Source organism: Agelaius tricolor, unplaced genomic scaffold (genome assembly GCF_023055355.1).
Source record: "Agelaius tricolor isolate 1412-34295 unplaced genomic scaffold, bAgeTri1.0.p SCAF_15, whole genome shotgun sequence".
In the NCBI taxonomy this organism is placed as follows: Eukaryota; Metazoa; Chordata; class Aves; order Passeriformes; family Icteridae; genus Agelaius; species Agelaius tricolor.
Genome location: NW_027269275.1, coordinates 4383538 through 4399020, shown reverse-complemented (window position 1 = coordinate 4399020; position 15483 = coordinate 4383538). Strand labels below are relative to the sequence as shown.

The 15483-nt window shown below is 41.0% G+C and overlaps 1 protein-coding gene across 1 annotated transcript in view; it reads right to left on the bottom strand.

The window, feature by feature from the left end:
- The window catches only part of CDH8 (cadherin 8), a 162926-nt gene that overhangs the window by 99921 nt on the left and 47522 nt on the right, over positions 1–15483 (bottom strand). Inside the window, exon 3 of the mRNA XM_071440258.1 lies at positions 3621–3915. Within this exon, the coding sequence (XP_071296359.1) occupies positions 3621–3915 (295 nt within the window). The remainder of the gene's footprint in view (positions 1–3620; positions 3916–15483) is intronic.

Here is a 15483-nt window from a genome sequence, read left to right as displayed (position 1 = left end):
ACCAGGAGTGGGAGGAGAGCCATGCAAATCCTTTTGTTTCAGCAGGGAAGCAGGATTTTCCAGAGAGCACCAAAACACAGAGAAAAAACCAAGCAGGGGACGAAGCCATGGCGGCTCTTGGACACTGGCACACACACAGAGCCCCACATGAGCTGGCACACAGTGCAGGTAGGGACAGAATCCCAGAAGTGGGGTGGAAGGGGCCCTAAAGCTCATCCAGTGCCACCCCAGCCATGGCAGGGACACCTTCCACTGTCCCAGGCTGCTCCAGCCCCAGTGTCCAGCCTGGCCTTGGGCACTGCCAGGGATGCAGGGGCAGCCCCAGCTGCTCTGGGCACCCTGTGCCAGGGCCTGCCCACCCTGCCAGGGAACAATTCCTTCCTCATCTCTAATCTAAACCTGCTCTCTGTCAGTTTGAAGCCAGTTTCACATCCCCATAGTGTTTCATTCCCGTTCTAGATAGTCAAAATAACACCTGACATTCCTATAATACATCTCCTCTAGCCAGGAGCATGAGACCAGGTCTAAGGCACCTATTAGAAAAACTGCATCATGTTAGAACTTTAGAACAATGAAAGGTTAAAGCCTTCATCTGTATTTCATGCATTGCCTTCCCCTGAGGCCCAAAAATAAAATGCCTTGTACTGCATCTTCATTACATAAGCACTATATATAGAGAGCATATGAGTTCCTCTTCTGTTTCAGAGGAGAAAATTGATATAAGCATTTTGAGGAAAGAAAAGGTTCAGCAGAACTTTGTTTTATCCTGCATAAGAATACTGCCTAGTGATGTCTGTGTTGTACAAAAGTCAAGGCAAGAAATTGGCAGTGGGTGGAGATCTCTTTAAGGGAATTAAGTAAGTGGATAATGGAAGTGAAATACTCTTAGCAGGGGGAAAGTAAAAATTCCTTGAACTCTGCAAGGAGACAATTTTTTTTTGGTAAACATTACAGAAGAGCTAATCTAATTTTAAGAGGACTAAAAAAAACTTCAAAAAACCTGGAATAATTTACAGAGAATCTTTTCCTTCATCTTTTGATGTTGCTACCTGTGGGTGAAGGGAAGAAAGCAGAAGGAAATAGTAACAGCACCATTAATGAAGGGTAACACTCTCATATTCCACTTCCCAGCCTTGACATTTGGTTCCATCAGAGTTTAAGACAGACTCCACTGCCTCTGCTTCAGAGCCTTCCCACTCACTCATGTCCCATTAATGCAATCAGGAGCATTCTCTGAGTTTTGAAGCAACAGCAGAGAAATAGGTTTTGTTTCTCAACAAAAGAGCAGGAGTGCACACTGGTGCTTCTGTAGAGCAGCAGCTTGGAAACCTGCACCCCTAGGAATGTCCTGTAAAACACCTGGAAGGGCCAGGGGTCCTAAGGGATAAATGTGCCAAACTCAGTTACAGTAATAAACCCCAGACCTGTCAGACAATCTATTGCAAATCTCTACCTCACAGATTGTTTTAATCATGGTAATGATCATTTTTGTTGTTAGAACACACTTGTTTCTGGACAAAACTCTTTCATGCAGCCTAACAAACCATAAGAACCTGGAACTTCATCATTTCAGAGGCAGTTCAGTGTCTCTTTTTCCCAAAATGCTTGGGGAACAGATGAAACATTTTCCTGTGGAGCCAGCTCCTTTTGCTATTCCCTAAACTACATCCAGCCATTGGTCATTTCTGCTACAATGACCTCTATAATCGTCTATAATTGTTTTCCTAGATGAAGTTTTAACTTATAATTCATCTCTCATTACCTTTCTTCACACTTTTCCCTCCTCTTTCACTCTTTCTCCATTCTTACTTTACCTCTCTTTCACTAAGATTTCATCTTTTGTTCTCTTTTATTCCCTTACTCTCATTGCATTTACCATCTTTTAAACCTCATGTTAACAATTTATTAGATTTTTCCTCATCTCCGGATTAGTTTCCTCTCAAAGTTTTCAGTTTTGGGGGTTTTTTTCCTCTTCTTCTTTATAGTGAATACTGCTTGGATAAAGGCCATGTCTTTATCACAGAATATAAATATGCACAGAAATAAATATTTTTATATCTGTTTTGTGATCAGAAACCATCTTTTCTTTTCTCACACATATCTTTCTCCTTTTTCTCCTAGAATACTACATAAATCCTCTTTACATAAGGAGTGACAGCATTCAATTTTCCTTCCTCCTTCTCCCATACTGTTTTGTTTTGGTTTTCTCATTTTATTTAATTAAGTCATTTGCTCACCTAGAGCTTGGCTGAAATATCTTCTGAAAGCAGGTCGATATTATGTTTGTGCTGCTCTATAATTAAAAGTAACTCAACGTATAAAAGCTATGGTTTGATAAAAGAATTGAAATTCAGGCTCAAAAATTCACATATCATTTTTGGCACAATGAAGATTTGAAAATCTGTTGGAGCAGAGTTGATTTAAAAGGTGAAGCCTCAGGTATGACCATGCACTCACACTTGTATTTGCCATTGACTTGATGGAACTCTCTGTGCTGTGAGTGAGAGGATGGTTCTGGCTCCTCACATTTCTCCTCTTTTTAGCTAAATAAACTCTCCAAACCAGAGAGAGTGATGTTTTTGAAACTCTGTGATAGGATGTTGCTTTATTCCACAAAGTGCCTTGGCACTCCTTCAATTACCTTGCTTTGACAGATGTAGACAAATCACTCAAAAGCACATTATCCTCAACCTAACACTAAAATGCATTAGAATTTCCTCTGCATTTCATGGCCAGATTTTGATGCCTTTGCTCATGCTGAATTTTTGTATTGCCCTAAAATGGGTTCTCTCATTTTGGTGGGTTTGCTTCCCTTTGGTTTCAGTGACAGCTGATCACAAGCTGCACTCTCTCTGTGTCCTGGGGAGAGTCAATATCTGCCTCTGTAAGGATCTTCACTTGCACACACAGGGCCAAACTATGCAGAAAAGATTCTAATATATTAATCCATGAAGAAATAGATTCACACTAATCCGACAAAATGAATAAATATAAGTAAAATATATTAAGAAGATTATGTTCTTCTCCTTTCTCTTTTCTGCTTTCACACAGTAATTTCCCTTTTCACCATCTTTTTCCACAGCTTTCTCTGCTTTTCCCTTCCATCATCCATGCAAATCCTGTGGCTAATTGGTTAAGTCCACTCTACAGCCTAACCATCAATTCCCAGACACAGCATCTTTCATTTCAGTGTTTTTCCCTGATTACAGTTGCACTTAGAGGAAAACAAATAAGTATGTATCAATGCCCTGCAAGTGTAGGAAAACAACAAACAGATAATTAAACATCAACAAAATATCAATAGGATTAAAGCATCATGCTGGAGCAAATCTTGATAAATCCTTCTCAATAACAATTCTCTAACTGCAGTGTCAGAAGGGAAATATAAATTTAGCCCATTAAAGTGTTGTTGGACAGAGACATTAATACAGCTGTTAATCATTTCCTTACTACTGAGGGACTCGACTATTGTGCTGCAGATGAAAGCTCTGGCCAAGAAAAGATTTGAAAATATGCAAATGAATGCTAACAACATAATAAATACCTTATTATTCATCACCAACTCAACAGCCTCCTGGCACAGCCCAGGCTGTGAGCAGGGAGAGCTCACCCATACGTACCCACAACAGACATTTCTGGCACCGTGGCGTGGTAGGGGCCCTCCACAAACTCAGGAGCGTTGTCATTGATGTCCTGCACCTTGATGATGAATTCTGAGGGGGGCTCCAGGGGCTGGTTTGTGTCCCTGTCCACGGCCTGGGCTGTCAGGGTGTACTCAGCCTTCTCCTCCCTGTCCAGTCTCTTCATGGCGTGGATGTCTCCAGTCTTGTCGTTGATCACAAAGATGGTTCCAGCTCCATCTCCTGACAGGATATATTTGATTTTGCTGCTGCCAGGGTCCAGGTCTGTGTGTAGCTAAAAAGAAGAATAAGGGAAAAAAAAAAAAAAGGCATTTTAGAGACAAAAAACATACACACAGATTTTTGGGTTTTGGGGTTTTTTTGTTTGTTTTTTTTTTTTTTTTTTGCTTTGGTCTAACTATACATTTTGTCAGCTGATCCTTTGTGCTTCAATCCCAGCACCACTGATCCACAGCTCAGCTTGAATACACATGGAGAGCAGGGATTTATATGCATACTAATCAAAAATTGATGCAATCATAGGCATAATTAGACTTTCTATTTAAAAAGCAGCTGTTATATATACTTTAAATCCCCATTCTAAAATGTAAATGCCTTCAGAACCATTATCAGCCCAAATGAACAAGTACAAAATGTCCTTAACCTAGTAGATCAAAGGGTGAGGGAAGGGTTAACCATAATATATGTTTTAATCTAACCTCTTATTTTTAGTTATAACTTTCAACTTATTTCCAGGTGACTGGAAATGGTTGAACACTGGCATCTATGGAATCTTGTCACAGACAGCAGTCAGAGAAATTAAAAACCCTATCATAACTCAGATCTTTGCAGAACTTAAAAGGTTCTAAGATCTTTATTCCAAAAGTACATGCCCTGGTAGAAGAACCCTTGCACACATCTTCCCATTCTCCTCAAAGCCTCTCAGGAAAAAAAAATTGTATTAAATTTGTATTCGGCTTTTCAAAAAAACAAGAGAGAATTATAATAAACAGAAGCAGTATGAGAAATACATTATTTATTTTTAATGTTTCCATTAATTAAAAACCAGGGGACAGAGGACTTTCATTGATTTTTGGTAGGCTCAGAGCCAAATACTGCATATCAGATTATCTCCAATAATTTTTAAGTTGTGAGAATGGGAATTGCTTGGATCATATGTAACACTATCAACACATTCAAAAATACAGGACAATAACTTGAATACCCAGTAATAGGGGCTTAAATTCTGTTTACTGTTAGGTCCAACACACTCAATATGATCAATAAGAAGTGAATAACGTCATTAAAAATGTAACTTGCATCTATTATTATTTATCTCTGCCTCACAAAAGACACTCTGAAGGAAATATGTACAACTTGCTTAGGTTGCAGCATGAGTTACAACCAGCACTAAAGGCTTTTACCTGTTTGCTCATTCTGTGCAGACAGCTCAACAGAAGTTGCTGCTGGTTATGCATTTTACTCTCAATTGATAGCAGGGGTTGCCAGGGCCAAGCAGCAGCATCATTTAGAATAAGAGCTGGCATTAGGATATTAAAATCGGTGTGGAAAAAAGCCTTGTAACACTAGCTACAGCCAAACCACAGGAGATTCTTATGGCACAAGTGGCTCTGCAGGTCCTTCTGTCCACAATTGGTCACGAGCAGTTGTATCTGCAGCTCACCTGTTCAGGAATTCAGCTGTTCAAGGGCTCAGCAAACACAAAACTCTGTCTGTTCAATGAGCACAGTGGACAGCAGCAGCCAGGCCTGATTTATCTGGTTTGTTACAGACACAAAATCCTGGCCACCAGTGCATTCCCAGTGCAATCCTGGCCACCAGTGCATCCCCAGTGCAATCCTGGCCACCAGTGCATTCCCTGCTCTGCAATAATGGCACAACTCCCACGAACCACACGAGCTGTAAACTCATCCTCTCTGTTTTGCTGGGCAGCATTTTATTACCCCACCATTGTTTTAACAACTTTTTCAGAGCACTTTAGCTGTGAATATGGATGACTCAATCCAGTTCACTCTTCCTACCCAGCCCACAGGAACGTACACAGAGATGTCAAGTGACAGCTGAGTCCCTTTTCCAAAAGTTCAATCTGCTTTTCTTTTTGCACCTGCCACCAGCTCCTGCTTGAGAACAATCAGCCCCATTTACTGAGCCACTGCCCTCTCCACTTTGCTCTGCTCAGAAAGTTAACACAACTCCTTCTGCCTTTAAGATTATTGTCCTTATGACCCTTAATTTCAGGGCCCCAGAGCCTGTAAAGATCAATCCAGAACCTGTGTTTTAAACAGATTGTTTATCATTTAAGCATCTGTTTGCTCCCTGAATAAAATCTATATGGCATTAACATTGCATATGAAGGTTTTGGCAGCATGTTCAGAGCTGAGTTAGAGTGATGTAATATCACAGCATTGTCTGGACACCCACAGCTCAGCAGAGGAACTAGGAACATCTCAGCTCACCCAGCCACACAACAAAAAGCTAAAATCTGAACTTTTAAGAATAAACCAGATATCCCACATAGATAGTTGAGAAGGCTTAAACATTCTAGAATTTGCTATTTGCTAATAACTAAGAGAGGCTGTCTGTGTAATCTCAGGTTTTACCCATAATATCCAAGAGCAGTTGTGGTTCATAAATCAGTTCTGGTAGATATTAATGCAGAGCTATAAAACCTTTGTAGTTCCAGTGATATACCAACAGTTAAAATGATAAAAATGTCTATGATTACCATTAATAAGATTTCCTTTAATAAGTTAAATTCCATTGTATCAAAAGCAAGAATTGCTATTTGTTATTCAAGTATTGCTATTTGAAACACTAAAAGGTAAAGGGCTAAACATAAAGTACAAGAGATAGGAACATTTTATAATATTAAAGTTGAAACTAAGGCTGATGAGTGGAAGATCAGTTTTTTACCCAAAGATTTATAGGTGGGATATATAGATTTATATAAGTGGGGTTTTTTTTTTTAGTTTGTTTGGGTTTTTTTTTTTAGTTTTTAGTTTTTTAATTAAAAAACCCAAGACACAAATGTGGCATTTACTACAATCTATGGGGAGCATCCAAACTGACTTAAATAATTAAGATAACTTTTCTAGGTTTTGAAGTCCTTGCATTCTAATATCAAAATATACTAACAAATTACCTATGGAAGAGCCACTTCTCCAAAATCACTTTATTGTTTAGATTTAAGATTAGGTCATCATCACCTACTACAAAGTTATATCACAGACTGAAATCTTCAGTCAGATAGCACAGCATTTTTCCCCAGTAATATTTCCTCTCTCCTACCAGACATGAATGATAATTTACTGCAAGAGTCAAGCTTCAGCAAGCTGTGTTCGTGTGAAGGGTGAAGATCATTAAACACATAATTATATAGGATCTAGGTGAATGATAGAAGGGCATAATGAATATGAGAAATGAATAGTGCTTTCTGCTCAAAAAGCCTCACAAATGTAAATATGAAACTGCTTTCCACATCTGCAGCTTTATTTGCTGCACCTATACTTGAAAGCTGACCTTTTTCAGAGCAACATCCAGATGCAACAAGAATTTCTGCTTGAAACAGAAAATGTCTGTATCTGCCCCAGTGTCCCACTGCCAGAGAGCACCCCAAAACAAACAAACACATTTACTGGAGAACCTCATCTTGTTCAGAGAGAGGTAAAATCACTTCCATTATGTGAGATTCACTTCATTAGACTTCAAAGGAAGTGAAATCATCTTCCTCCATCACTGCCCTGCCTGGGGGACTATAAATCCACACACCTCTCTCTCTTAAAGCAGCAGATGCAAGCCCATCACCAAATTCATGCCTGGATTTATGGAGACAGGAGTGACTTTGGAGCAGCTCTGAGTTTTAATGGTGATGCAGATGCCCTGTATTAATACCATACTAATAGCTCCCCTGTAGCCTCAGCACAGATCATTTTTTTCCCTAAAAAATTACCTTCATTCCAAATGAACCCTCAGACTAGAGAAATTTCTAGTCTTTATTAATTCCTTTGCTGTTCTATCTGATAATACAGATGGTAGTCAATGAAGCCAGGACTAACAGGAACGGCACACACTGGGTGCTGCCACAAAATTAACATTGTTTTCACTAATGCACATCTAAAATCTTGCCAACACACTATCCAAGGGCATAAAATGCATTTATAGTCTTTCATGTATATACATTGCAAGCATGTATAATTAAAATCCATGCCAGAGAAACTGCAGAGATGAAACTGATTCTAAGAGCCTCTGTATTCTGCAGGTGCAAAAGTGTTATTCTGCAGTAGAACACAACTCCAGGAGCGTGGGACTCTTATTAAATTTTCCTATTCCATAATTCTTTGTTCAGCATATTTCAAACGAGGTTGTTTTAGCAAGTCCTTGGCTCCAAACTGCATTAGCAGCCAGGGGTTTAATGCATGGACAAAGGCTGGGAGCGAGGTTGGTGAAGCTGCTTTGCAATTCTGAGCAGACTCAGAGCCTCCTGTGCAGATGGGAGCTGTCTCACCTGCTCTCACTCAGCTACCTGGCAAACCCATGGCAGCCAAAACAACAGGTTGCTCAGCACAAAGAATTCCATGTGTTCACCATCAGGAGAGTGCACCCTGCACGTGGGGCTGGGCCATGCCCAGATGAGCAGAAAGCTGTTGGTTTTCCTCTGCAGGAGGATTGGGCACTCCCAGCCCTCTCAGGTGTGCGGTGCTGATGCACAACTTGATACACAACAGCCCATAATAGATCCCTCATCAGTGGGAGGAGCTGTAATCCCAATTTCCTAGTATCAGTAAAAAAAAAAAGCATAAATATAAAGATATTTCGTGTGGGGAAGCATCTACGCATTATGAAAATGCTCCTGGACATTTTTAATTAAGGCAAGAGAAGGCGGTATTATGTCGTCAAGTTTTTATTTGAGTTTGTTAGAAAGTAATTAATTCATCCTCATGTAATTACAAGGGAATTACCCCGTACTTGTTTCAAGGGAAAAAGAATCGTCTGCCCTCAAAACTTCATTTGAAAATTTGCATCACCCTTCCCTGTCCTAACTCTGGAATCTTTTCTTTTAAGGGTGCCTCACTGATTTTCACCTGATGTTTCACAGACACCAGCACTGTCCTAATGCTTCAGGTTCTTCTTCTATTTTTTACCTTTGCCTTGCAATAAAATTCCTCATTTATGAGGCAGACCCCATTTAATGGACTTTGAGATGGAATTTTCAGCTTTTTATGACTCTTTTCTGAAACCTGCTGGCTTCTAAGAAGCTCTCACTCATTCTGTGAAAGTATGGAAGGGTTTTAGTGACTTTTACAACCATTTTATATATATATATCAAAAACTGTATGCTGGGCTCCAAAATGCTTTCAAAAACTGTAATGCACCTTACTCTTCAGGTCTTGCTTTCTGTACATGGCTTTGCAGGGATGGTTTTTTTCTTAAAAACATGAACCACTTTAGGAGTTACAGAAAGTTTTTCTGTGTATTGATGTGCTCTGACACATCATGGACAATGAACATGTTTATTGTTGACCTAGAGTTTAAAGGGTCATTCCTAATTAAACTATTATAAATAGATTTGATTCGCTTGCCCACAACACAGGATTAATAAAGTGAATTTAATTTCAATTGAATATTTCAGTCTTTTATTTTCTCAGCGAATAGGTTGGTCCCTTCTTTAGTAATGGGAATTATAAGTGCACAGTGGGGAAGAGCAGAATCAAATATTCTGCATTATTATTCAGGGCAATGACAAATTGGGGCACAGAGCTGATGCCCTTGCCATAATGCCAGTCCTTGGAACACTTTCAGAAGGGAAACAGACATGTCTGTGGATGACAAAGGTTCCATTTAAGATCCAGGAATCATGCAAGTTGAAGCCTCTGGAGTAACTGTCAAAGAACATTACTGCTCACACTTCTCAGCTGCAGTTTTATAACCAGATTCAAACGGAATTAAAGCAATAATATCCCTAACAATTTCATTTTAGAGTGTAATCTCTGCTTTTGTCTGCCTCAGTTTCCTACCATGTCATTTGAGTATCTTTGATTCCAGATGGCTTCTTTTATGTTTCTGTTTATTCTTTACTACTGCTTTTTTATTCTATTTGATTTGCTAATTTTGTCTCTGTTTATATTTGTGCTGCAACTGTGCACAAATGACTTTTCATTGCTTACCTTTTGGTACCATCCCACAGTACGCTGGAGTGAACTGCTGCTTGAAAACTGCAGACAAGCCTGGGTTCCAACAGTAAGGTTATTTTAATCCACTGATTATGACCAGCTGATGTAAGGAAAGAGCTCAGGAACCTGCCTGAATCTTCATCTAAATCCTTCCTGGTCACAGCGCCATTGGTCCTTTTTGTATCATTTATTGCATTCTTCACCAGGCTGATTTAACAATCTTTAATATCTAATTTTGCTTAATGTCTTGGGAGAAAAAAAAAATACAGCTCTACTTGTTTTTACAGATGGGAAGAGACAAACCCACATTCAGTCTCACAAAGACTCACATTAGGAAAAAACATCCAGACCGTGGGACTACTCAAGCCATTCTTAGACAGCTTCATGCATTTATCTCCAGTTAATCTCCATATGAATTTGCAATTAGAATTTTTAGGTATTTCTGGTGCTGTTTCACTGTTAACAGCCTAGGAAGGAGGAAACCACGTTCCCAGATGCAAAGCCTCCCCCAACTCCACCTGTGGTTGTGATGGCGACAAGGTGCATTGTTCCCACCCAAACCCTGCTCTCAGCCTTATTTTTCCTGCACACATTCCTCACATACCTTGCTGTTTCTGAGTCCTTATGTTAAGCCAGATGATAGCTAAAGCTTTCTGTTTGCCTAGCTCTGGCCTTGGCCCTTTCCATTTGGGAATACCATCTGTCCTCCCTTCTGTCCTGAGAACGCCGCGCCACACCTGACCCTGTCCCACCGCAGCTTGGCCTGACGCCTCCAGTCCCCGCGGCTCCTTAACGCCCAAATGTCCCGTGGCAAGTGGCCTCAGATGGCTGGCACCTTTTTGTAGCTGGCTCTCTGCCCAGCTGGGAGTTCATGCAACTATTTCTGAAGCCAGACTGCTGTTCCTTTCCCCTGTTCCAGCACACACCGCTCCTGGAAGCCGCTCTGGATTTTTTTAACCCAACTGTTCCTAACGCTCGGAAGCATGAGATGAAGTTGTGTCATGCTGCCAAAGAGGAATCCTTTCCCATCTCATTTACTTCCCTATTATTTCATCTGCAGTGAACAGTGGTTCACCACAGGAGATCTGAGAGCTGGGCACAGAGAGCCTCAAAAATTGCATGCAGCTTTAGTCTTGTAAAACACATTCCCTCTTTTGTGTCTTTATGGGGGAAAAAAAGTCTCTGTCATCTCCCACTGTTTGGGGTCAAGCTCTTACATTAACAATTCCAGTGCTTCAGGCATTATAATTAACAGTGCCTCCTCCTGCACTTGTCACTCTTTTCCCAACTCAGAGAAAGAGCAGCAAAGCCATTTGCTCCCTCCTCCAGCTTGTCAGTCTTGGACACAAACTATGCTGCAGTTTTTGCTACATGTAAGGCTTGTGAAGCCTCCAGGAATGACTTCAGAGGGCTCTTCCCTTTGGGCTGTCAATTTTATTGCCAGCAGAAGCTAACCTGTGATCCATCCTCAACACAGACAAAATATGGAGTTGGCTGTACAAAACCATAAGCTATAGGAACTCCCATTCCACAGGTTAGCCAGAAGCTCAGCAGTTCCCACACCCCAAATCCTACTCTGCTGTCCATTTAATTATCATCATCATCTTATTCACCATGTTCTGAGCTTTTCTGCCTTGCTGTTTGAGCTGTATTTTTCCTTTCCTCCTTAAAAGCCCATTAGAACTTGCCAGGCTTCATTCTCAGGCCCAGAGTTCACTGCAGTTGAGCACCAAGACCTCTTTGTGTTGTTGAAATTATTTCCTCAAGTGAATGTCAAAGCCATAGCTCAGAACACAGTCTTTGGGTTGCAGAAGAGGAGTAAAAAAGTGAATCACTATGTAGGCACAGCAGTAATTTGAAGGCTGCTTACAAAATCTGCCAAACTAGACAAGCTTAGACCCTAGATCAGCTGAGGCACAGAAAAGTACAACAGGCCAGAGTAGTCAAAGCAGAGAAGATATTTCTATTTATTTAAGCATATTTAGCTGTCATGATTTTAAAATCCTTCAAGGCCCTGCTTTCAGCTGCTTTCACCAGCCTGGCTTCTGCTCATGTTTTGCTCAAAATGACTGGGAGGGTCCCATAGATAATATATTTAACCTGTCTTCCTTTTTAATAAAAGAATTTCAAATCCATGCAGGATGTCTCCTGCTAATAATATTTAATAAAACCAGCCTGAAAGCAGTAAAATACTTTTTCTTTTTGGAAGGTAATTTTTCAAATTTAAGATTACTGCTTAACATCCTTCAGTGTCTGAACAAGGAAGTAAGTACTGCCTAAAACCACATAATGTGTAAAGCTGGCAGTGCAAATAGAAAGCTCTTCTCTAGCAATTGGCTGTCAAACACAGCTACAGTGCAGAAATATAAACATCAGCTCTGCAGCCAGCTCGAGCTAAAATTGAAAGCTGTTGAGAAGGTAACAGTGAAATAAAGAGAGCTGAAAAATTAAATTGTGGGTACTTACATATTGCTTCTCTTATAAACTATCTGCTTACAGGTGACAATATGACTGATTTCTAGTGCACTTACACTAACCTGTGAACTGTTCACAGGGGTGCAGTAGCAATTTTTTCTTACTTGAAATATCTTTCAAATTACTTAGAATGTGAAAATAAACACAACTAGGAAATGCTACAAAACGAACTCCTTATGAGATGTCAAACAAACCAGAACCAGCTCTTCAGAGCTGCTCTGTTTGCAATTACATAGCAACATCAGAGTGTCATACATCAGAATGAATAGATGTAACATGAGGATAATTTGATTATTTTTCCCTCTTTTCTTGCACTTAGATGTTTATTAGGGATAACTCATCCAGAATTGTAAGTTATTTGGAGGAACCTGGTTGAAACTAGTTATTATCATTTCATGCAGTTTCACAAGGAGTTATTTGCCTCATCACTCGTGTGGTTTCCAAAGCTTCCTAATGTAATTTCCCATGCATTTCCACTAAGTCATGCATTCCTGTGAATTTCTTACAAACTCTCTTGCAAAGGTTATGTCTCTCATAATGCGATCAATTTGCAACACCATTAAATTTGAAATATTCCTTAAACCACTAGAGAAAGATCATTGCTTCTGCCTTTGTTAATGCTTTTCTGGAAGAATTGAGCAGGGAGAGGATGCATAAACCATTACACATCAACAGTATTAAATATGCAGAAATGAAGCACTGTGCCTGCTCCAGCAGGGTTTCACCCCTAGTGATGTATTACCTCTGATCCTCTAGCAACTTGTATTGAGCCCTGCAGTCCCTTGCCCAGGACATTTGGAGGCTCAAGCCTCAGGGACAATTATCACCTTTTTTTCACACATCAGATAACCTAATTTGTTTCAAAGGAAGAAAAATTAGCAGTGCTATAAGTGTGGGAACTGTTCAGAATATTTATGTCATTTACTATAGGTACTGAGCTACCTGTGATTCCAAACACCCAAAATCTGAGGTCAGCATGCCATCAAAAAAAAAGCAGCTCTTGTTCAGCATGGATACAGCCAACGTGTGTACAAATCAGTATTCCAGGAGCTGGAAGTGTGTAACACATGTCAATCTCAAACCAGCCAGAATCCATATAAACTTAGCAATGATTTAGTCTAGACCTTTTTCCAAATTGTCTGAGCTCATGGAAAGACTCCTGTGGGAGGCTGCAGGAGACATCTGCACTAATTTAATGATGGCTGAATCACTGTTGGTTTGTTCTGCCCACACAGGCTGGGGGGAGCTCGTAGCACTCTGTGAGCAGGAACAGCCCAAACCCCATATGGCCCTGTCCCCATTCAGCTGTTCCTGCTGTCCCTAATGCTCCTTGCAGGAAGGGTGGGTGAGCAGCTGTCCTGCATTCCCCTGGAAGGAGAGGATACTCACTATGGTGAAGACAGCAGGCAAAGAATCACAGAATGGGTGGGACCATAAAGCTCATCCAGTGCCATCACAGGGACAGCTTCCACCATCCCAGGTCACTCCAAGCCCCAGTGCCCAACCTGGCCTTGGGCACTGCCAAGGATCCAGGGGCAGCCCCAGCTGCTCTGGGCTGTCATCATCTTATTGTAAAAGCTCCCATACCTGCTTGGTGATTGCTCACAGGCAGCTCCTCACAGCACTGACTCCTTCACAGCTCAGCCAACAAACTCCATCTCTCCCCTCACCCAGCTCACCCACTCTTTTGTAGCATTGATCTTCTTATTGGACACAGCTGTAGCCTATTAAGGGCAGGCCTGTTCCTAATCTTTGGTGATTGGTACAGCTGCAACTCCTCAGGGGTGAGAACCTTCTGCACTATCTTGATTTTCTTACACTCCATCCTTCCTGCCCAGGCCTGCCCACCCTGCCAGGGAACAATTCCTCATTGCCAAGATCCCAGCCAGCCCTGCCCTCTGGCACTGGCAGCCATTCCCTGGCTCCTGTCCCTCCAGCCCTTGGCAATTGTCTCTCTCCATCTTTCCTGCAGCTCCTTCAGGCCCTGCAAGGCCACCCTGAGCTCAGCCAAAGCTTCTCCTGTGCAGGTGAGCAATGCCAGCTGTGCCAGCCTTTGCTCCCAGCAGAGCTGCTCCATCCCTCTGCCCATCCTGGAGCCTCCTCTGGGCTCTCTGAGCAGCTCCAGGTCCCTCCTGAGCTGGCCCAGGCTGGGGCAGCACTTGAGGTATATAAGGCTAAATAATGATTTCTGAGGACCTTTCAAGTACATAGGACGTGTATTCCCCCTCCTTCAAAGAACTGATCCTCAGGTTATTTATGGAATTTATGTTCTCCCCACTGGAGAACATAAATTCCATAAAAGGAACAACAAAAGAAAGAAACAGCTGCATGAGGGAGAACTTCGAAGATCTCCAAGGACTTGGCCAAGGTTTCTCTAATAAAATGTGTGTTCAGGATAAAAAGCCCACAAAAAGCAACCTTTAAAAAGATGAAGAAGAGGTACAATACTGAGAAGTGAAGTCGAGTTCTTAAATGATCCAAATAATACCCTGGATACGAGAATGGAACAAAATCCAAATATCTTATGAAGGTTCCTGCTATTTCTGCTGAAGTTCCTGAGGGAAATCTGCTGAGAGCTCCAAATGGCAGCCAGGCAGGGGACAAGTGCAGTCAGTACTGAGCTGTAAATAAGGGTTATTAATGACCTGTACTGCAATAACACATAGAGGTCCTTGCTGCCACAAGGACTCTTACATTGTGTGCTATAGCCTTCCCCAGCTTACCTCACTCTCCTCTGTTTATAGGGAAATAGCAAATGGGTTTTCTTTACCTTCCCTGCTTCTAAACCAGAGCCAAGGAAGAATGAACCCAAAATACATCATTTGGGGGAAAAAAAACAAAACAACTTTCTAAGACATTGGCTAATTTCTACAATTGCCACCTATAGATTCAGTATGAGTCAAACTCATCAGAAAAATAGAGCTGAATTCCTTCACAAATTTCTAGTCCTGATATTACTTTTTCTTTTGAATTTGAATGGTTTTAGGGCCTGATCTGAGAACCTCAATAGGAGTCTCTGTCCCAAATTTGAGGGGACAAAACTCAATGAGAAGCACACTTATAAGAATGATACAGAAGCAAAGACACTGCATCAAAAAAACCCTCACAACTAACATCTAGTAATTAATTCAAACTGTGACTCCACAATTTATAGCCCAATTACAGTCAGAGTTTACCACTGGCCTACAAGTTTATTT